The sequence below is a fragment of the Styela clava genome, chromosome 10 (genome assembly GCF_964204865.1).
Source record: "Styela clava chromosome 10, kaStyClav1.hap1.2, whole genome shotgun sequence".
Lineage (NCBI taxonomy): Eukaryota > Metazoa > Chordata > Ascidiacea > Stolidobranchia > Styelidae > Styela > Styela clava.
This window is the reverse complement of record NC_135259.1, coordinates 2,731,181-2,754,240: the sequence shown is the minus strand read 5'-3', so window position 1 is coordinate 2,754,240 and position 23,060 is coordinate 2,731,181. Positions and strand designations below refer to the sequence as shown.

Below are 23,060 nucleotides of genomic sequence, written 5' to 3'. Positions count from 1 at the left end.
CAGCAAAAAGCTTTACCACTGAAGGGACATTTTGTGGCATGTCATTGATCATAATGGAAAAAAGAATCGGGCTGAGAACACTGCCTTGGGGAATACCATTTTGTAGGAAATTTGTAGCCGACATCGACGAATCTACTCTGACTTGTATTGAGCGTGTTGTGAGAAATGATCTAATCCATTGATGAATCCTTCCCCGCACTCCAATTTTGAATAGTTTATATAGCAGACCCTCTCTCCACACCATATCATAGGCCTTTTCAAGATCTAAAAAGACTGCAATCACAGAACGCTTATTTCCAAGAGCTTTGTATACTTCATCGTGTAGAGCAAGAATATTATCCGTGGTCAATCTGTTACTTCTAAATCCACTTTGACTTGAATTCAGTAGAGTATTTGTTTCAGGAAACCATTTAATTTTATAATTAATCATTCTTTCCATAAGTTTACAGAGATTGCTCGTGAGAGAAATTGGTCTATATGACGCTGGATCATGACTTGGTTTGTTGGGCTTTAATATTGGAATGACAATTGAATGTTTCCAGGATGAGGGGACACAACCAGAAAGCCATATTGAATTAAAAAGCTGTAGTAAAATATCCAAGCATTCTGTAGATAGATGTCGGATCATCTGATAGCATATTCTATCACATCCTGGTGCTGTATTTTTGCGAGGAGTAAGAATGTGGTTAAGTTCTTGTATTGTGAATGGTATATTGAGAGGATGTTCTCCCAGGGCTTCCTTTGTATTTGTTATGGATGCATTTTGTATTTCAAACGTGTCTTTGATAGCGAGAAAATCAGGGTTATAGTTGTTTGAGCTGCTAACTGTGGCAAATCTTGATGCAAGGACATTCGCCTTTCCTAAGCTATCGTTGATAGTCCTATCACCTGATATTAAGGCTGGTATCTTTCGGTATTTCGAAATACCCGAAAAGGATTTTATAACCCCCCAAACTGGATACAAGACAGAAGGTGCCAACTCATCGGAGCAGCGTGGCGATAATTTAGAATTCCCGGGAATAATCGAGAAACAGGACTATGTCGCAATAATGCTGCGTCGATACGTTCGCAACGTCTGCGTAACAACGTAAAACTTCATCAAATTAGAAACACGTTATGATTGTAGTACACGTTATGTCCCCAGATGTAGGAACGAAGAGAATACATCTTACAATTCAAAAAGAAAAAGTGAGAATCATCACAAATAAGTAATACGACTAACAATGAATTACTCATCAGCTTTCTGAATCATACAAAGTTTTGCTATTGGTCTTCTTAAAAACCCATGAGAAGTTTTGACAGTCACTTGTCTGACAGCTCCAAATTTGTCTGGTATAACTTCCATAATTCTGCCAGTCAGCCACTTCCCTCTTGGTATTGTGTTGTCAACCAGTAGCACAAGATCACTGACTTTGAAATTGTCTTCCTTCTTCAAACATTTATGTCGAGCTTGTAGATTGACGAGTACTTCTCTGGACCATCTTATCCAGAATTGGTCAGCCAAATATTGTATTTGACGCCATCTTCTTCTCGCATACCAATCTTTCTTGTCAAATATTTCTGGTGGTAAATTTGCTTTATGCTTCAGCAACAATAAATGATTTGGTGAAAGTGGTTCTTCATCCAAAGGATCCATACTAATAGGTGTAAGTGGTCTTGAATTCAATTGACTTTCAACTTCACAAAATATTGTAGACAAGGCTTCATCAGTAACCAATTGACCATGCAATATTGCAGTCAATATCTTTCTTGCTGATCTGATGAGTCTTTCATAGAATCCTCCAAAGTGTGAAGCTGTGGAAGGATTGAACTTGAATATAACATCACTTTGTCTGCAAAATTCTCACATTTTACTGGTATTCCAAATTTGAATTTCCTTCTTCAATACTTTATTTCCAGCGGTAAATTTGCTCCCATTATCACAAATAATGGTTGACATCTTGCCTCTTCTGGCAATGAATCTTCTTAATCCATTATAAAATGAATTGACATCCATACCATGCACAATTTCCAAATGCACTGCTCTAGTTGTTGCACAGGTTATTATCAAGCCCCATCTCTTCACAGAACTTCTTCCTTGCTTCACCAAAAACGGTCCGAAGTTGTCAACTCCAACACATGTGAATGGTGGTTGATCTGGTGTTACACGCTCTTCAGGTAGGCCATAAATTGCTTACCCATAGAGGCATTTCTCTTTTTGCAAAATATGCAATTACGAATAATTCGCTTCACAACAACAGCTCCATTGATGATCCAGAACTTCTGTCTCAGCAAATTCCACGTATGACTTGCCCCACAATGATGTGAACTTTTATGGTATTCTCTGACAATCAACATTGTGATATGATGGTTACTTGGCAATATTATTGGATGTTTCAAAACAAAATCTATGGGTGCGTTTTACAATCTTCCACCCACTCTCAATATTCCATCAATTAAAACAGGATCAACTTTTGCATTGCAGGTGCAATTTTCAAATTTCTAAGCACACTTTTCCCTTGTACATCAGTGTTTTGTAACTTTGCAATAACTTTATTCAACTCACGATTTTGTAAATACTTTTACCCGCACACAAAGCGCAGCAGCTGTAATTTCCAGCCGTGGAAGTGAACATATTGTCTTGATAGGACACAATCTTGATTTTCCAAGTAAAAATGAACAGTGTATCTGACCGTTTTCATCTGTTAACCTCAAATATGAAACTGTTCCATAGGCAACTTGTGATGCATCGCCAAAAATGATGTAATTCTTGTGAAACAATAACCCCAAATGAAATCGGTTTAATGTATCTTGGTAATTTAACTTCTGATAAGTCTGGAATTGCTTTAGTCCAGCTTTCCCATGCTATTTGTTCATTTTCTCCGATAGTTTCATCCCAACCCAATTGTTGACGACATAACTCTTGGAATATGAGTCTTGCTTGCAATATTACAGGTAATACAATACCCATGGGATCGAATACGGAACTTAGAATTGCTAGAACTTCTCTTTGCGTAGCAGGTTTTAGCTTCAGCTTTGTATTAAATCCAAAGCAATCTTCTACCACAAACCATACAACTCCCAAAACTCTTTCAACACGATTTTGGGTCTAAATTTACATTTGCTTGAAGTGTGCTCTATCTTTTCCTGGAACACAAGAAATAATTTCTTCTGAATTACTTCTCCATTTGTTTAAATGAAAACCTCCGCATTCAGTAAGTTCTGAAGTTTGCTTGACAATTCTCTTCCCTTCAGATATACTATCTGCTCCAAGAAGGAAGTCATCTATATATGAATTATCTTTGATATTGTCACTTATGTCTGATGGAAAGTCTTTTCCAAAATCTTCTGCTGTTCTCCTTAAACAGTAATTTGCACAAAATGAACTTCATGTATTTCCAAAACAATGCACTAACATCTGATGATCAACAGGAGTTTTTGTCAAATCTCCATCGGGCCAAAATAAGAATCTCAATGCATCAACATCCCTAGGAGTTACACGAGCTTGTAAGAACATAGCTTCTATATCTGCAGTTATACCATATTTGTACATTCTGAAACGTAGCAAAACAGATAACAATCCATTTGCCATATCTGGACCTTGCAGTAATTGATCATTCAGTGATGTGTTCATGTATCTTGCACCTGCATCAAATACCAGACGCACTTTTCCAGGTTTCTGTTCTGATGTAACTGGTTGACGAGGAAGATACCACACTTTACCAATGGGTCCTTTAAATTCAGCATCTGGAATTTTCCTTGCTCATCCTTTCTGTTTAAATTCAGCCATGGTACTGCAATATTTGTCTCTTAAAATATCATTCCTCAACAGGCGTTTTCCCAAATTGTTGGTTCTTCTCATAACTGCATCACGATTACTAGGAAATCCAGGTTTCCATGGTAGCGGAGATTGGTAATGTCAATCCACCATATTTATATTGACTTCCATCAGTTGTAATGCATACTTATCTTCTCTTGACAATGTTGGTGTGGGAGTCAATGATACATCTTTGAAATCTGATTCCCATATCTCTCTAACTTGTTGTTGGAGATCTTCTCTTTTCACTTCAACATGATTTACTTGTACATGAAAACTCTCATTTTCAGAAGTTTATTAAAGGCAGGCCCAACCAATGACCAACCAAGAATACTTCTTTTTGCAACTGGTTCATTTGTAGTACCACGTCTTTCATCTTTCACCCAAAATACTTCAGGTACATTCACGCCAATCATGAGCATCACTCTTTCATCTGGTAATTTTGGATATTCGAACCCCTCGAGATATTCATGCCTTTCTAATTCAATCCTTTTAGGCAATTTATTCGGTACTGTCGGAATTTCATCCACAGTGAGCACACGATGTAATGTCACACAGCCTTCACCTTTCAGTGGTTTAACAGTTAAGTCAAGAGCGAATCCATCTTGTTTCTGTGAATTAGGTGTGTTTACAGTAGTAATGGAATAACTCATTGGTTCACCATCTCTGAGAGTTCCATCAATCTTTTATCACATAGACAAGAAGTGCTTCCCTCATCTAAGATTCAGTAACTTCAATTTCTTTACCTTGAGGTGGGGACACTTTCACTGGAACTATATTCAAGTATACTCCAGCTGAATTTCTGGTATAATTTGTCAAGGTTGATTCCGATGTAGCAGTTTGAGTAGCGGAACTTGTACTTTGCTCTTTTCGCTTAGTATCTGCAACATTTCTATGAAGCATTCTATGATGTCTTCCACCACATCCTCTCTCAGTACATGCTGGATTCTTACGACATTGACTTTCCCTATGGCCAATGTATAAACAGTTTCTACAGATATGAAATTCACGAATTGTAGCCTCGCGTTCTCATAACTGCATCACGATTACTAGGAAATCCAGGTTTCCATGGTAGCGGAGATTGGTAATATCAATCCACCATATTTATATTGTCTTACATCAGTTGTAATGCATACTTAATTTCTCTTGACAATGTTGGTGTGGGAGTCAATGATATATCTTTGAAATCTGATTCCAATATCTCTCTAACTTGCTGTTGAAGATCTTCTCTTTTCACTTCAACATGATTTACTTGTACATAAATACTTTCATTCTCAGAAGCTTTATTAAAGGCAGGCCCAACCAGTGACCAACCAATTTTCTTTCAAACTCTGGACAATGAATAAGAAGATGATCTTTTGAACAGATAACAAATCTGTATCTATTTCTCACAAATGTACCATTTCTCTCGGTAGATTGTTCAGGTTTGCCATCACCACTTGTTGAAGTGGAATTTGCATGAATTTTCTTCTTTTGAGGGTGTTTAGCCTTTTCCCTCTCTTTAGGAGCTCTCATAGCTTTGCCCATTGATGATTGAGCAGTAGTTGCTGCTTTCTTCACAAACTTTAACAGATGTTCAAATTTTAAGTCAATGTTTCTATTCTCATAATCTGCTGCCTCTTCCCATTTATTATGGTACTTTAGGGGTAATCTACATGAAAGTTGAGCAATATTGCCAAAATTATTTAGATCTGAATATTGCTTCCAATGCGACAGCGTTAGGTAACATTCTTCCATTTTATGAGAAAGATCCAGAAGACTATCTCGATCATCTGGTTTCAACATTGGACCATGTACTAACTCTTCCATATAAGTTCTAGCAATCAACAATGGTCGTCCGTAAGCTTCTCTTAGAAGTCTCTTTGCTGAAGTTAATCCTTCTGTAGGAGGTTATACAGAACATTGTCTAATCAACTCTCTTGCTTTTCCTTTGCAAAACTGCTGCAAATAGGTCAGTCTCAGATTGTCATCTGTAATCTTGTTTTCAATATTTATCTTGAAACTATTCATGAATCTTGTATATTCTTCATGAGAACCATGAAACGAAAGTAATTCAGGTTTAGGTAAATCTACCATGTCACGCATTGTAGATGCCATAGTAGCAAGAATTGAGCCAACATCTTGTGATGGCATATTAGGTACTTCTACATGACTCACCAAATGGACCTGTCTCGTTTCACCTTGTCTAGGTTGAAATTTTTGATTAACGGGATTCATCTCTCCCGTAATCACTTCCTGGACCGGATCCAGGGTTAATCTAACTTGTGGCTCTCTAGGAGGCACACTACAATTGGTTTGACCAACTTAAGATGTGTTTACTTCAGCTTGTGCTGCTTCACTTCTACCAATTGAGCTATCGGTGGTCTAGAGCAGGGCTACTCAACTGGCGGACCGCGGTCCGAATCCGGACCTTTCGAGTATTGGATTTGGACCGCACCTAATTATTTATTTTGGATCATTAGCCCCACTTTTTGAATTTCCTATTATAAAATGACTTTCATAGTTTTGATTGTATATATACGAAAAGAACTATAACACCATAATAAACACTTTTAATTTGCTACTAATCATTAGTCGGTCGAAGAAGTGCTCGTTTAAGGATGCCGAAATATCATTTCTGGAAAGACCGGACCCAAATAATTTTGAAGTTTTGTTTGCGGACCTTCGACAAAAATAGTTGAGTAGCCCTGGTCTAGAGTTTATTTCTTGAAACTGGACTTCTTCATTGCGATTAGAGCCTATTTCCCATACTTCAGCCTCTACACATGCGGCTTGATATTCGTGTATAGCTTGTAATCGCCTTATTTCTCTCTCTGATGCTGATTTTATTTCTTGAGCTTTTCGCTTCTTTTCTTCGGCATGCCATCTCATTTCTTTAGCTTGCTGGTTTATTTCTTCAGTATTTCGTTCAGCCTGTTCCAAATCTGACAGTTGCTTCATTTTTAATTTTGCAAGTTCCCTGACAGCAATTTCTTCAGTTCTCTTGCAACTGGAACTTGTACTTTTGTAACTCGATGCTGTCCTTGCAGATCGAGGTCTTGACATATTAGATGATTTTCTACTAGCTATAGATTGTGGTTTTGATGGAAGATTCTCTACTATTTGTGTGCATTCTTGCTTGGAAAGCCACTCTTCAACATGTGCCTTGAACTCTTCATATGCATAACTTTCTCTCTGGAAAGATTCTTTAGCTACTCTTTGAGCCTCTCCATCTACTGGCAGTTCTGCAACATGTATTTCATAAGCTTTAGAATACTCCACAAATATTGCTTTTATTTCTTTTACATGTGATTGTAGAATCTCCTTATTTCTTGGATTCAACATCAATTCTTCTGTTGATCTATACTGACCATTAAGATCAGCTAATAAACTTTCCAGTTCTTCTTGTGAAACTGGTTTTGCAGCCATTTCGACTGTTAAGTGACTTTCTTCACTTAATCTAGGATCAATTGAAAAGTTTGATATCTTTCAATTGCTGCTTTCAATACTCTGGTTTAATTTCGGAATAGAAAACTTCTGTTTTCCTACATTCGAAAACTTTATTGTTGCGCTCGATTCTATGTAGCCTGGTTACTTCTCACGCACATTAAGAGATTGGAGACTTCAAAAACGCGTCCCAACACCCCAGTCCTAACCCCAAACCTAAATCGGATAATTGTTACAACTAGTCCGTGCTTTCAAGCAATAAAAGTCTGTAAACAGCGGTTAAAGTGCCCCCAGATTCTTCTGTGCCTTTCAAGTGCTGCCCCAATATAATTCAACTTGAAATCAGTGAATATCTTTAATAACAATCAACAGACACTTCAAATCAAATCTCGAACATGAATCAGGAAAATAGAACTTACCGGGTACCGGAAACGGAACGTTGTTAATGGAACGTAACGTAAATCTTGATACCGGGTATAAGGAACGTATAGGGAACGGTTTTCTGCCAAAATAATAGATAAAACTAAATAGCTTATATGGCACAATTAATCAAATATAACAGCATTACCATTTTACAAGTAATAACAATTCACAGCAATTAGCAGATAACCAAATATCACAATTATGTACAGATTAAATCACATAGGATAAAATAGCATTCACAATACTAAAATACAGAATAAATGATACAAGATAAAACAATATTTACATACCGAATGTTTAGATTATCCAGGCAACTCAATTCAACAAATTATAATCCAAAGGAAATACAACTTACTTTATGTGACTAAATACAAAGAACAGCAGTTACCTTTTTATTTGGACTGTAATACAACCCTAACTTGTATCCCTACATTGTATTACAACTCCAGTATAAACCCTCGATTTTAAACCCAATTAATAATTTCAATCCGAATCGTTATCCTGCCCGCAAATAGTAAACCCAATATTAAACACGATAAACAACTCCTAGCGCAATAAATTACACTGGATACAAGACAGAAGGTGCCAACTCATCGAAGCAGCGTGGCGATAATTTATAATTCCCGGAATAATCTGAAACTTCTTAAACAGGACTATGTCGCAATAATGCTGCGTTGATACGTTCGCAACGTCTGCGTAACAACGTAAAACGTCATCAAATCAGAAACACTTTATGATTCTCGCTAACAATACTGACAGTTCCAAACTAAATTTCGAGGTCCATGGCCAAAGGGATTCAACCCACCTTGCCTCGTGATAAATCCGGCTATGATTCGAATCCCGTGGGGACAATTATGTGATGATTGGAATTATAGTTATATATATCAACTGTTCAGAATACAAGGTGTTACCATTCATGACTTCACGAGCTTGAACAATGATTTTCTTATACTGGAGCCGCAGCACAGTAAATTATTCTGATGTCGTGTATAGCGGACTTAAGTTTCTTCCAAAATGACGACACAAAATTGAAATGAAAATAAAGCCTAATATAAAATGTTACATCTATAATATAATTCTGAAGGTATACAAGGTAGTTTTGATTGCATCGAAATATAAATCACTATAATATCACCTTATGCTTTGATGTTTTCAACAAATTAATAGGTCAAATGTTAAAGTATTACATCATAAAACTTGAAACATCCTTTCAGTAATGAGACTTGAAGTTTATGTTAAAATGGAATTATATATGGAAATTTTATATACAATACGACATCATATATAATTATAAAATCTTACATATAATTAATAAATATTATAATTAATATAATAATATAATTAATAAATATAATTAATAAAATCGTACATATATTTATAAAATCGTACATAAGATTAACAGGTAATGCAGAAAAAGAATCAGAAGGTATTTTAATTTTTCAAAAACTTCATTAAATGCTTCGCCATCTAGTTCAAACATCAAAAGTCTATATTTACTGACGTCCATGGTTTTAAAAACGAGATGTGGTTTTATGTTGTTGTCCCTCGTTTCTACATTTTGTGAACGAAGTTTATCTGTCAGGATGAAAGTTTGTGCCATAGCGTTTGTAGTTAAAGATAGACCCAGTACTAACATTATATCCAAATCTCATAGACTGCAATGAAAACTGTGTTGCAAGCATGTTCAATCCTCAGAGTTAATGTGATGGAAATCAATCACAGCGCCTTCATTGCGACTTGAGAGCAAATTTAAACCAAGCTAGGAGTTGGTTTTTCTTTGCACATTCTTCAACGTATTTTTCGTGAACAATGGGCACCTGTTGAATACCATTGATATCACATAACAGAAGAAAAACTGACAACGGTAAAGACATGAATGCGTCGACTATTGTGAATTATGGTGTCAACCATTAACTATAAACATAATATTAGAAATCAAAAGCATGACTAAAGTGCGTGCTGACGTGATCAATTGTGGTTAGGATTAGTACTATTGCGTTAGTATTCTCTTAACATTTCGGTTCGTTCACCAAGTAAAATGTTTCCGAAAGTTGTAAGAATCATGTTTTATTGTCTCATCATTTGCTAATATTTTGATTATTCTATCTCATGATCTATTCTATATTATGGTGTTTTTCTGGTCATTTTATATAATAATAACAATGCTTTTTTTACCCCTCTTTGTTGTGCTTCGTTAATGATACTTTTGTTATGTGGTCCTTCCTTTGAGCAAATTACATAAACTTTTCGCCCATTTTTACCGACTATTTCGTCGCCTGAAAATACATAAAGGTTTGCAATGAATAAGTAAAATTCAATATCAGATAGGTTTCATATAGTGTTTTTAGAGGGTAAGTAACTCATGGTTTTTACAGTTTCACCTATTGCTTGAAAATTTAATGTCAGCCGTAAAAGTAAATAACAGAGAAATGCGATTCATAAAGCAATAATATTCATATTGTATCACCTAACACTTCGCGTGTATTTTCAAATGGAATAATTGGATTTTACAGATATTTACACAGTATTGCCATTTCATGAACTGAAGTACACCTACCGAAAGTTCCTCCTAAACTTTGAATTATGCTTTCGAGGTCGTTTCTATTTGTATAGGACTCCGCTAGCACAAAGTAAACGTCTTCAAAAATCCTGCAATTGTAAATAAGAATTATTGTGTCGTAATCCAGATAGTAAATATATTGTTTTTATAAGAAATTATGCTTAAACTTTAGTTAATGTAATCGATATCGATATGAAAATAATTTAAAACTTCAAGTGAATGTTTTGATGCATTCAACCCACCATGTTTCCATCACTTCGTTTTCATTCTGCAGAAAATAAGAAAATAATGAAACAAACAATATTCAAGAATACATGAATTTATTACACTAACATCGCCATCAAAAATATCGGAATAGACCATACAACTAACTATTTAATCTATTTTTTGAAATATTGCAATAAATATTGCATTGCAATATTGCATAACCAACTAAGCAGTTTTTATGTTTTGGAAATATTTATCATCGCAACGTTGGGTGTTTGAAAACATCACTCAGTCATGCACGGCGACAGCGACGCATCTGGAATAGACAAGTAGTGAAATACTCATTATGAGACGATTAGAAAAATACCAACATATAAAAAGACACGTATATTTTTTTCAAAGTTCAGCTTTATTCAGATGTCTTTGGTTGAATGCATTACCTTATGCAGGTCAAATCTAGCAAATCAGCTGCTACGAGTGCGATATATACTCCTGTAGGATTATGTTGTTATAAAAGGTCAGTTTCATTATAATGTTTGTTCAGCATGCAGTAAACTTGACTGAAAAAATTATTAAATATTTGCAGGCAACTCATACCTCATCATCAAATGCACATTCAGGTTGTTATCCATATATGGCACTAGGAACCTCTGCCATTCGTGAATAATTGTGGGACCTGTTAAGTAAATATTGTATTCAATTTTGAATTGGTAAATATATAAATAGAATATTAAAATTATCACATCGCATCAACTCGATCGGACATAATAACGACTAGAGACAAACTAATATTAATATCAAATTGTAATGGTAAGTTTCTATGTTTGGCTGCTCAGTGAACAGTCTGTTTGGGTATCATCCTGGTATTAACCCACTATTGAATTTTTTTCGTTTGCTTTTTTTGACTCCATTTATTGGACATGTGATTTTTATATGAATCCCTTTGCTAAATCGCTAAGATGGAAAATGTTGCTAAAAGACTATTTCTGTTGAATTGTTTTTTAGTTTTCTTTTGGACCCAAGGGTCTCTATTTTTCACTTCTAATTTTGCGCTTATATTACCACTACGTGGTATTTTGTCAGGGCAGCCAGCAATCTTATTGACAAATCCAGTGCTTAGCTGAAGCCTTTTAGCCACCGACGTGAATTGCTACGGTGGTGGACTTGCTTTGTAATTATGATTTGTAGAATTTGAGTGAACAGATAATATATTTATAGTTAAGGAATAACTTAATCAATCTAAATTAACCAAAAAATATAATCGGGATATGATTGGTCAATAACAGGAAATTTGTATTAAAATTAGGACAGTGTTAAATTTGCATTCCCAAGAAATCAAGAGCCCTTGTTGTTTCGAAATATTACTAATGCCCCCAATGCTCGATTTTCTATGTTTTCAGTCATCTACAATCGTAAAACAATTTTCATTCCCCCCTGATTTGTGGATTTGAAATTTGACCTCCGATGACAATGTCATCTATTATTAATCTAACATAAATACGAAACGAAAAGTATTTATTTACCCTTTCTTTGGTGAGGTCTTGCGAAGATGCGATTTCGCCTCGCTCAAGATCTGAAAAACAAAAGATTTATATATAATGAAATATATATAATTTAAATATATGGGCAATATGAGGCAGCGCAAAATGAAAGGCTAAAATTAGGTAGGCTAAATTGATGATGTGCGGGGTACACCCCGGAAATAATCTCTCTATTTAGTAAATTAAATAATTTACTTTGCAATTTAATCGATGGCAGGAATAGTTCAAAAATGGCGGATGGAGATTTGGGGCCACTAAGCGCCCGCAATAACGTGCCTGAGTACCACGTGACGAGAAGTGTTCTTCTTGCTCACGTGGGTCAATTGAGCATCATTCATGACTACACTCGATTAAAATTTATTTGGAATTCAGAATTGAATACAAATGTATAAATTGAGTTTGTAATATTGTCGTTTACGGTCGCTATATTGGTTTCCAAGAACATATAATTCACGGACCTGCACTGACGGATAAGACAATATAGACTAACATATTGATGTAAGTTAGTAAAAGGGTCTGATTATTAATATGAAATAATAACCTGTTTTTAAATTTCTATTTAGTTTGTTTCGAGCAGTCTATCTACACAAAGGGTGATCAGACTAAGTGTAGACAGATGTTTATTAAAATATCTACAATATGAATGCGAAGGAGAAAAAAAGTATTTTGTAGAAAATAGCAGTATAAAGTTAAATAATAGAAATCATCGATATCTTTCGATATATCCTCCATTTGCCTTTACTACGCGCCTCGATCTGTTTGAAACTTGACTACACGAGGCACGTATGGTTTCTTCTGAAATTTTGTCCCAACAAGTCATCAATTCATGCTTTAGAGCAGTTGTTTTCAACCTGGGTTGAAAATGGTACGCAGCAGCTTTGAATTATTGCAACAATTAACTTTTGTAATCGCTAAACGCCGTTTATAGCGCTACCAGTTCTTGTCATTTCGAGCAGTGCTCTTCAACCGGGTATACGGTATACCCAAGTGTATACCGGACCATAAGTTGGGTATACAATTGATAAAGGGTTAATCCCATTAACGCTAAGGCCGGCAGTCAAATTTATAACTTGCGGACACTGGCCTATTAGATTACATGATGATGTTGCAGTACAATATGTGCGCAAAATTTGATATTTATTCAGGCCTTGAATAAACATTGGTATTTGTAAGGTATACAAAGTTCTTGAAAAATTGTAAAAAGTATACCGCAATTAAAAAAGTTGAAGAACACTGATTTAGAGATCCCCACGCCGTCATTGTCCACCAAAAACGGAACTGGCGTGTGCTCGCCGTTTTGCGTGTTACGTCACAATGCGTATACATTAGTAAATCGGCAAATAAGGAAGTGTTTGTGATAGGGCGAATACAAAAGCTAATTGTTGCAATAATTCAAAGCTGCTTTCGTACAACTTGGCGGTGTGTAACGAAATTTAATCATGGGAACACCATTTTTTAATCCGCCAAGCGTGACGTCCGGTTCTGGAAATTCTTTCTCAAAAACTCGGAAGATTTTTAAGGTTATCGGTACGCGTAATGTTGTGAACTACTGCTTCACTTGGTGTACATAGGCTATATTTGTAGACTGCGGTATTTACTGTTATGATACCGTTGTAACTCGGATCAGTTGGTATTTCAATTAAAGTTGAAACAGAATCGCGAAAGAAACTGGAAAATCCGTGTACTTGTAACAGTGCCGCTTTGCCGATATGGAAGCCCAAACAGTCTCTTAAAAGCGGGGCTTGCAGTAAAGTTGTACCCAAGGTCTTTTAATATGAGGCTTCTTTGAAAGAGGTAAACTGTTTCGTACTGGGTATCGGTACTAGTTGGTCAGTCACGATGGCCATGTGGCTGTTTTACTGTTCAGGTTCGTGCAGGATACCCATGGATGTCTTGTGAATTAATGATAATATATTTCGTTTCATTCTACGTGTCCAAATATTTGAGCATATCTCTTTTGTTAAGTTAATAATGCTATTTTCTGCAATATTTTTTCTCCCTTACATTTAAATTGTAGATATTGTAATAAACATTAGTCTACACTTGGTCTGATCACCCTGTAATTCCAAATTAAAACTACAGCCACTCCTTGTGAATATGAAATAGATACCTGACGTAGATCATTCAATTTCTTGTCAATCTTGTGCTTTTCTTTCAATCCTGATACTCCGATGCCGGGAGTCTCGTTTTTCAGGGCAGAAACAATTGCATTCATTTGGGAAAAGTTAGACCTTTAAAAATTCATGTTGGAAATCAAAAGATAAATCTGACTGCAAACTATATAATATTATCACTACTTATTTTATATTTACTATTTTTCTGTTGAATAGCCGATTTGATATTATTATTAGATTAGAAAAAAGTAATCTTCCATAAATCACGAATATAAAATAATATAATTTCAAATAATATTTACCTTATGGTTCAAATTAAAAATGTTCTTGAAACAAGAAAAGAAATGTTAAGGTAACTCAAATTATTTTTTTTTATATTAAAAATTACCAAAGCATACCCGTTTTTGACTATAACTGCCTTTCTTGCCGTATCTACGTGAATTTTTAGCTGCGACAAATAGCCGTTCAGACCATGTAATGCCATTTGGTCATTACGTACAATTTTTCCAAACCGTTGAGTATGTTTCTCGAATAACAAAAGTGTTGATTCGGCCATTTCATTAACATCGCTGTTGAAAATGCAATATATTAAATCCGACTTACCAAGAGATATATTTGTGAGGAATTAAAATTTGAAAAAACCAACATAAACACGAGAACAGAGGAAGAGAAACTACGTTATCAACAGGTAGTTAATATTGGTTATATTAGAAGCGCTTAGTGCACATAGAAAGTGAAATTTTTGTATCTATTTTAGGATATTGTTTGGGATATTGGTTACCCAGTATGATTTTGTGCAGCGAGAATAACATTAGCAGTATCATTCAAGCAAGTCATTTGAATATTTTTCAACAACGATTGTTTGGTTTCTGTCCAAGTATCTTGTGTTTGACTGTTTCTGGATGTGAAGAGGTACGACGATCTTGCATAGGTCTGCGTCTCCACATCTATCGCTTTGACATGGAAAATACAACGAGTAGTCGAGCCGTAAGTGAAATAGTGTGCAACAGGTTTTGTTTCTAGCTTTTTGCATTCTAGATAGCGCCACGTGTTACCACATTACCACGGTTTAAGCATGTGTTTATCGTAACAATTCATTTAAAGCGGTATCTCAAATATTCGTACCGGTATTAAGATTACATAGGGCAGTAATTTAGTTATGAACCATATACGCTTAGACATGCCAAGACAGAAACGTAAACAGACATTTATAGATAAATGGCAGCAGTGGTGAATCCACTGAACCCCAACTGATTCGTTGCGCACTTTCGGGCGCTACACTCTTCCGGCCCGCGAACATCCCTCCGATCCAAATTTTGGCCCGCGGCAAATAAAGTTTGGGAAACCCTGTCTACACTATGTACATATAAATTTATTGCTGAGAAATGCCATCAAGGAACAGTTGATATGAAACTTGACGTACTTAAGACAAACAACCATATATCGAACTAGAAAACAAGGACTTGAAAAAAAACGGCATCATAATGTACCTAGCTTTTGGATTGAGCGCCATACATATCGAATTAACTTGTTAAGGTGCTTATTTTCGTTGTACTTTCGCAATTTGTTGAACAGATCAAAATGCAGAACATCTTGTACGAGATATTTCTTTACCTTGCCATATTGGGGATTATTGATGAATACAGTCGTAAATTTCGTTGAATATGGCAGAACCTCTTTTAGTATATATGAATAGCATAAACCTTGAATTTTACTAGAAACACAGGCTTTGGTCATTATTTCGAATAATGTAGAATGAGAAAATGTGATCACATCTTGAAATTCCACCATTTTTAGGTTTTCATCCAAGAAGGAAATATGTGCGCTCAAAATAGTTTGTCCATGCAGCATCTAGAAAATGAAATACCTTTGGCTCCCCTGCTTATGTGATTATTTTGAATAATATGATAAATTTATATCCATAAAAATATTTTATTAAAACTAAGATATATAGTAACAAAATAATTTAAGCAAAATATTTTATATAGGACTTGGTAGGATAGCAGCTTGGAGATTAATAAAAACAGTTCGTTTTATTCAAGCCAATATTGGGATTTTGCGCAGTGTTTTATTTACGAAGTAGTAGATAATATTACGTAATATAATGTGTAATATCTCACCGACAACAATAAACCAGGTCTGATCTCGAGGAATATTGATATCGTTTTCGGCATATCTTCCGGGAGAGAATGTAAAAAATATGACAGACTGTCAAAAGTTTGCTCCTGAAATTGAATTTAAATAAGATAAAAGCGTTGTTAAATTGAGTGACAAAACAATTCTATATTTGAAGAGTAAATTCATTCTACACGACACAACATTATTTATGTTCTCACCTCCAAATGATCTTTTGAGGTTTTGGTTCGGCTGAAGAAAACGTCCCAACCAGATTGCAATTTCACAGAAACATCACTGACGTGAGTCATTTTTCTGATATTATTGAAAAATAACTTGTTTTATTTCAATTAATTGTTCATATTAATTAAGTGCTCATATTAAATAAGTACAAGAATGAAAACAGAGCAAGCGCACAAATATAAAAGACTTTTTCAATATAGTTGAAATTGATCCAGCGTTGTATTTCAATGTGTTAGAGCAGGGGTTGCCAATTACTTTTCTGAGTAGGCCGGATAAAGATAATAGACTTGGTTACTGGGCCTGATGCTCAATAGTGTTGTGATCTCAGGAAATCCCCATCCCGGGATTTTTGCCTTTCTTCTCCAATCCCGATCCCAGGGTAATTTCAATATATAATTCCGTCACATAGTGTCATCCTAAAACGGTTTTACTGTGCATTTCATAAATTGAGTCGTCAAAAAATTACTGACATTGGCGACAAATGTACTTCGAAGATTGTTCTGTACTGAAAAATCCTATCTAGACACCATTAAAAATAGCTGAATACTTGATAAAAAAAAATAAAGATATCAGGCATTACGGAGACACTCAAATGACGTTTGCACAGTCGCTTCATGCTTTCTTTGCACGTGATGAAAACGAAGAGGAACGAAGGTGTGTTATGGATGACAAGCGGTTGTTGAGAAAGAAATGCTGCTATATGAGGCGAGCAAGTAGAGTCCATGAAACATGGAAAAGTTGCATAGCGCAAAAAAAAATCAAATCTACGTCAGATGAGGCTGAGTGTGCATTTTCAGCACTTGACTTTTCTACCAACAACATCAGGAATCGTCGCAACAATGACACCACCCTCGATGCTCTCGTGTTTTTGCTTAAAAAACATACATGACAGTTTGTGTGTTTTTTAATTTTATTCATCCCGGGATTAGATAGTGAAAATCCCGACCTTGGGATTTCAAATCTGGTCCAGAAATAGCAACCCTACTCAAAATTCAATAGGAATTAAAACGGCTCATTTGCAAATAACTAGACACACTGCATGCGTCTACAAGATTGATTAAATCAGGCTCGAAGCTGCTTGTGATGATTCTCCAACATTTTTCTAGCAAAATCTTTGATATTTTTGAACTTTTTCGGTTGAAGTGATTGATAAACCCCATCAATGACTTAGCGTCTATATTACGTCTATTCTTCACTCCTGGACACACAATGTTGATGGCGTCAACTATGCAATCTTCCACAAATTCTGCATCCAAAAAAAGCTTGTCGCAATCTGTGTACTAAAACAAAACTTGCCTTCGTAGCAGCCTCTTTGGGAGATGAAAACTTGATAAGGGTACGCTGTTGCTGTTCCAGCTTTATAACCATATCTGCTGCCTTGCGTTTCAGTCTTTTCATATTATATTCTTTGAACACCACACATGTTTCATTACAAAGTAAGCAGGCAGATTTTGGTTGACCATTGTCCATGAAAAAACACCTTTCTGTTCATTCCTCGTTAAATACACGACATTCGGAATCCAATTTGCGTTTTTCACCCATTCTAATAAATTTATTACAATGGATGGCGGATTACAGCAGCTGCGCAGAGAAAGTTGTTAGAAAAAGAAGATAGCTTGGCTTACGCTTATATAATAAGCAGCACAATGTATAACAATCAGGGTTATTATGACGTTATTTGATAAATTCAAATTCACTGAGGAAAAGCAATAAATATTTGCAGCAGAGGATGCAGTAATAACATTGGAAGATTAGTAAGTGATGGGAGACAGAATAATTGAATTTGAGAACTGAAATTGATTAACCTTAGCGGACGATTTGCTATTTCTTCGGTATTTTTACGGCCCACGGGCCGTAATTTGCCCACCCCTGTATTAGAGTCACATATTTCGTAAGATCGTTCAATCAATATTTTTCTGAATAGAATTTATAGGATCTGTTATTTTTACCTAGGTCAAACGCACGACTTACTTCAAAAATAGCGGTATCATCATCTCACTTTCAAAGTTCTGATTCTGATCCAACCAGTAAAATGCTTCACTACTGAGCTTTGAAGCAATCTAAAATGGATTAGATTGAGTACAATACAATAATACGACATAAATGTGACCGATATTACGGCTTTATTTTAAGTGGAATAAAAATAACAAAATGCGAACAATGACATCTCTTTCACGATATGTAAAATAAATTTGTACCTATGTAGCACATTTTATCAAGTTTTGGAAACCCCCCACACACTAACATCAAAACAGTTTCGCAAGAAATACCCTCAATGTATCAATATATTTGATGTGTGACCAGTATATATGCAGAACTCACCTCAACCAGTACTTTGGGTCTGTAGTTACCAATTGTAAACGCTGATAGTGGAACGCAACTTCTGCCCGGCATTGACTTTTCGATTTCTTTGTACTTGGCAATAAGGCTTTGAGCGTCTAATATTCCGCAGTTTGGTAAGCCGTCAGTGAAAAGAATGATATTGGATCTTACATTTCCCTCCTTCCAAAAATGTGACCTTGCCCTGAAGATAAAGAACTTACATCTCATATTTGTTGTAATCCTAAACTGATAAAAGAGCTTTGTATGCAAATGAAAGTTTGATTACTCTTTGTTTAAAAACATAATATGCAAAGTTAAATATATGATATACTCACCATTTAATTTCCTCGAGTGCTTCAGTCAAACCATCTTCTAAATTTGTTGCCCCTCTCAAGTTCAGTAGCGGCAGAGTATTTTTTGCCAAATTCTGTAATCAACCAAAATAATTTTCTTTATAAAACAATAACTCTGATCTTGCCATATATATATCGAATATATTGATTCGACAATTTATTTTGATAATTTCAAAACTACGCCGAACTAAATTTGTATAATTCATATATGTTTTGTTCACCGAAGACGTATATAAATCAAATAAAATCGTTATTGAAATTCAAAAAAAACTTGTGTAATTCGTTTTTTGAAATGATTGTGTGCGTGTAAAGAGCTTTCTTAATTTATCTACTATACCTTCCCATGATCATCCATCTTTGTTATACCAAGATCAACTCTGGCATCTTCAGCAAATGAAATTATTACTAGATAGTCATCACTTGACACATGCTTTATCATCAAATGGGCAAATGTCTAAAAGTCACCCAAAAATAAAATTAACAAAAACGCAGCTGTGTGAATTTATCTGTGATTTTTGGGATATCGGGAGATAATCTGATATGAAACAAACTAAAGATTCAGTTCCAAACTCACTTTTATGCCATCGATCTCAGTGGGTCAAAAAGTTAATATAGATATACGAAATTTATTTTGTAAGTTAACTTGATTACTGTAAAATATAAATGCTCATTTTTGGTATACACACTAGGTTCAAAATAGTAGCAAGCGTAGTCTTATTGCTAGTTTTATTTCATACCTTCATTCTGTCAAATAATGATGTACTGTCTTCTCCAACTGGACTACTCATACTACCACTTGCGTCAATTACAAGTATGAAACAAAGAGGAGTTTTGACTCCGATACGAGCAGGTGATTTTATCTCAAGAGATATATTAATCTGAAATATGTGAAGTAGTAGTTCATGTAGTCTAATTTACATGAAAGTGAATTTGCATTCACGACCTGGTATTATTAATAAAACAAGAGAGCGATGCCCAAATATCTGAACACAAAGGCCAAAACTAAGTAGTTTACGGCACAGTTCCTACCGTGCGTTGCTGGTATCAAATAGCCTTCAACCTTCGCGTACCACGAGTTTCCTAAATCAAAATGAAATATCAGATCTCACAGGATTAATAGAAAAGTTAAAATAAATAAAAGTAATGGCCTTCTAGCGACAGCAACAATCCTAAATAAATGAAAGTTTTTAAGCGATTAGTCCAGTAGTTGAATAGAAAAGCAATTTTTTCCAACAAAGAGATGAAAAATAATAACAACAACAAAAAGAAGAAAAAGGAAGCATAAAAATTGTACATTCTCTTATTTCTTTTTATCTACCTAACTAATTGTTTTTTACGTTGTACTTGTCTAACAATATAATCAGTAATAGCCTATAACGACCAATATATAATTGCAATACATTTGAATACCTGATTATTTGAAGCTTCACAAAAGTATTTCGATTCAACATGTGCAGTATTGTCCCCCGATGTAACAGGTAAAAGTCGTTGGCGGCTGAAAGATGCCATGATACCAAGAAAGGATGATCCGTTCAGCAGATAGCTATCAATATGTATATATATATATACAATATTTATCTGTTGGAAGGATTTTGTACTAAATCGAATATCAATATACTATTGTTCTTTGCAAATAGGTTGAATTGCAGACACTTGAACTAAACAGTAAACACTTGAAGTATACATCCATACTATACAATTGACTTTGATATGGTAGCTCGATCTACATTTATTAAAACACACTGTTTTCATTTATTCATTGGTTCCGCACTGTCAAGAATAGTGATAAAGTTTTTGTGAAACCATGGGATTATTTCTTGAATACACATTTAAAACGCTGAAGAGTTATTCTAACATTCGTTTTCGAAAAGTCATTTAAAACTGTGTAGCTAAATAAATACCCTAGCTTTAATAAAATGCCACTTGAGCGCAATAATGGAATATATATATATAACCTAATCGATTCTTGACTATATTATTTATTTACATTGCTTACACTTTTTATTTATGATACCGGGTCAACATCAGATATACTATTTATTGGTCTGCGGTTGAAATTTTTCAATGTTCACTCTTTGCAATGTATTTATTGTGGAGGAAACAATGTTGTTTTACTATTGGCTAAGTTAGACATACACACACATATATCAACAAACATTATATTCTGCAAGAAAATAAACATGTTTAAATCGACCATTTAACATATTGAAATCTCTTCAGCTACTTGCTGTACTTATTTGCAAATTTTTTCCGGATAGATCTTTGAAAATATTTTGGGTATATATCATGGGGAATTTTTGGGTAAGCTCGTTTGTCCGGCGGTGCGTGGCGCTTGAAACTAACCAAGGTACCTGTATTACTATTCTCAGACTATGATTCAGCGATCACGAAAAAGAAAATGTCAGGCAAGACTCAGGTTGCGTACGACGTGTTATTGGATGTAACAATGAATTTGCTTCAGAGTAATCGCTATAAAATACTTCTCACAAATTTCAACGTTATTCAAGGTATCGGGATTTGACTACCATCAGACTTTATTTTAAAATTAATTAATAAAGAAATAGTAACAATTGTCACAATACAGGGGATTTACCACAGCAGAAACTAATGGAAATAATCAGACAATTGAAGCATTGCATTTTGCCAATTTCTGCGAATTTTTCTGAACTGCAAAATTTTATAGCAGTTGAAGCGTAACGTATGAATGAAGGTTTAAGATACCAACTCATATTAGCTTGCATTTTAGCCGGATGATACTGAGAAAGGTTGGCCAGATCAACCCCTTTGAATAATAGATAAAAAAATCGACAATATGGACAGAATGAAAAGGGTCAACAACTAATACAGTGACTATCGAAAGCCTAAATGATCTTTCCACTTGTTGACTTACACAATTCATTTATAATCAACATTGATGGGATAAAAAATAAACATTAATTCTACTTAGTTTCACAAGTTGTATGAATCAACTGTTCTTCCACTACCTTGCTCCAACGTGTATATTGTAAACAATGAAATGATTCGATTCGTTTGAAATAAGGGACAAACTCAATTAAAAATATTTTCGCTGTCACTCTGTTTAATTAAATTATATATTAGACTGCTTAAATAGAGAATTGTCTATATTTTTCTATAACAAAATGGGTGGTACTGACCTACGAACGTCTCAAAGTCCTACGGGCGAAAATAGCTAGCGGCAACCTTATGTTTATAAAATAGCATCAGCTGTGGAAAATTGCGCGACAAATCGGGATATTCATGGATTATCCACAGGGGAAGTCTCAGAGGCTTCACGTTTGAGTGAAGTTAATTTTTTATGACCAGAAACTTTTCCACGCATCGCACACGCCCAAACCCGGCGCTCTGACTAGATTATGTCGAAATTTTGGAATACTTATAGAAGCAAACAGAGATTACATCATACATGAAAGGCTATACCTATCACACTAATATTAAATTGCATTTCGGAAGCTGACTGTTATCAAAGACTACCTTGACACACAAAAAGAAACTGAAGACTAAATTTGATTAGGCTAACGGTTTTGCAATTCTAGGTGCATACGCAGCACAATGACATTTTTGAGACCCCCATTTTACATCTACGCTGGAAATTAGCACTCGTTATTTTAGCTTGCACTGCTCTGTTGAAATGGATTTAATGGCGTTGTATATGTGCATTGGCGTCGTTAAAAAAAGTTCCAGTGTCTTACATGGTTTAATCATTAACCTCTGCAAATATTGCTGCACACAAACACAAATATATTTCTGTAACGTTTCGTCTGACCAAAGGTCAGACTTCTTCAGACAAGCATTTAAGCATTTCGTCACACTAATAAAAAAATTGCCTAAGTCACTTTTTGTCGATTTTGAGATTTCGGTATCGCTGGATTCGTTGGGGAAAGATCTATCTTTCTATGTTATTTAAACATTCATATCTGGTATAAATCAGCCGCTAGGGGG

The 23,060-nt window shown here is 35.1% G+C and overlaps 1 protein-coding gene and 1 long non-coding RNA gene across 2 annotated transcripts; both read right to left on the bottom strand.

The window, feature by feature from the left end:
- Positions 1-9,050: 9,050 nt before the first annotated feature.
- Positions 9,051-14,183, bottom strand: LOC120338311 (uncharacterized). Its single transcript, XR_013478327.1, has 7 exons — positions 14,064-14,183; positions 11,936-11,985; positions 11,010-11,088; positions 10,448-10,473; positions 10,203-10,294; positions 9,821-9,921; positions 9,051-9,462 (listed from the first exon to the last, which is right to left on the bottom strand). It is a non-coding gene; the product is annotated as an uncharacterized LOC120338311 (long non-coding RNA).
- On the bottom strand, positions 11,932-20,658 carry LOC120338007 (uncharacterized). Its single transcript, XM_078117138.1, has 13 exons — positions 20,511-20,658; positions 19,838-19,978; positions 19,438-19,554; positions 19,083-19,174; positions 18,748-18,949; positions 18,397-18,485; positions 16,404-16,497; positions 16,188-16,292; positions 15,771-15,918; positions 14,849-15,020; positions 14,466-14,636; positions 14,064-14,184; positions 11,932-11,985 (listed from the first exon to the last, which is right to left on the bottom strand). The coding sequence occupies exons 1-13, from the start codon at positions 20,607-20,609 to the stop codon at positions 11,932-11,934; spliced, it is 1,605 nt and encodes a 534-aa protein (XP_077973264.1). The 5' UTR covers positions 20,610-20,658.
- Between the last annotated feature and the right edge of the window lie 2,402 nt (positions 20,659-23,060).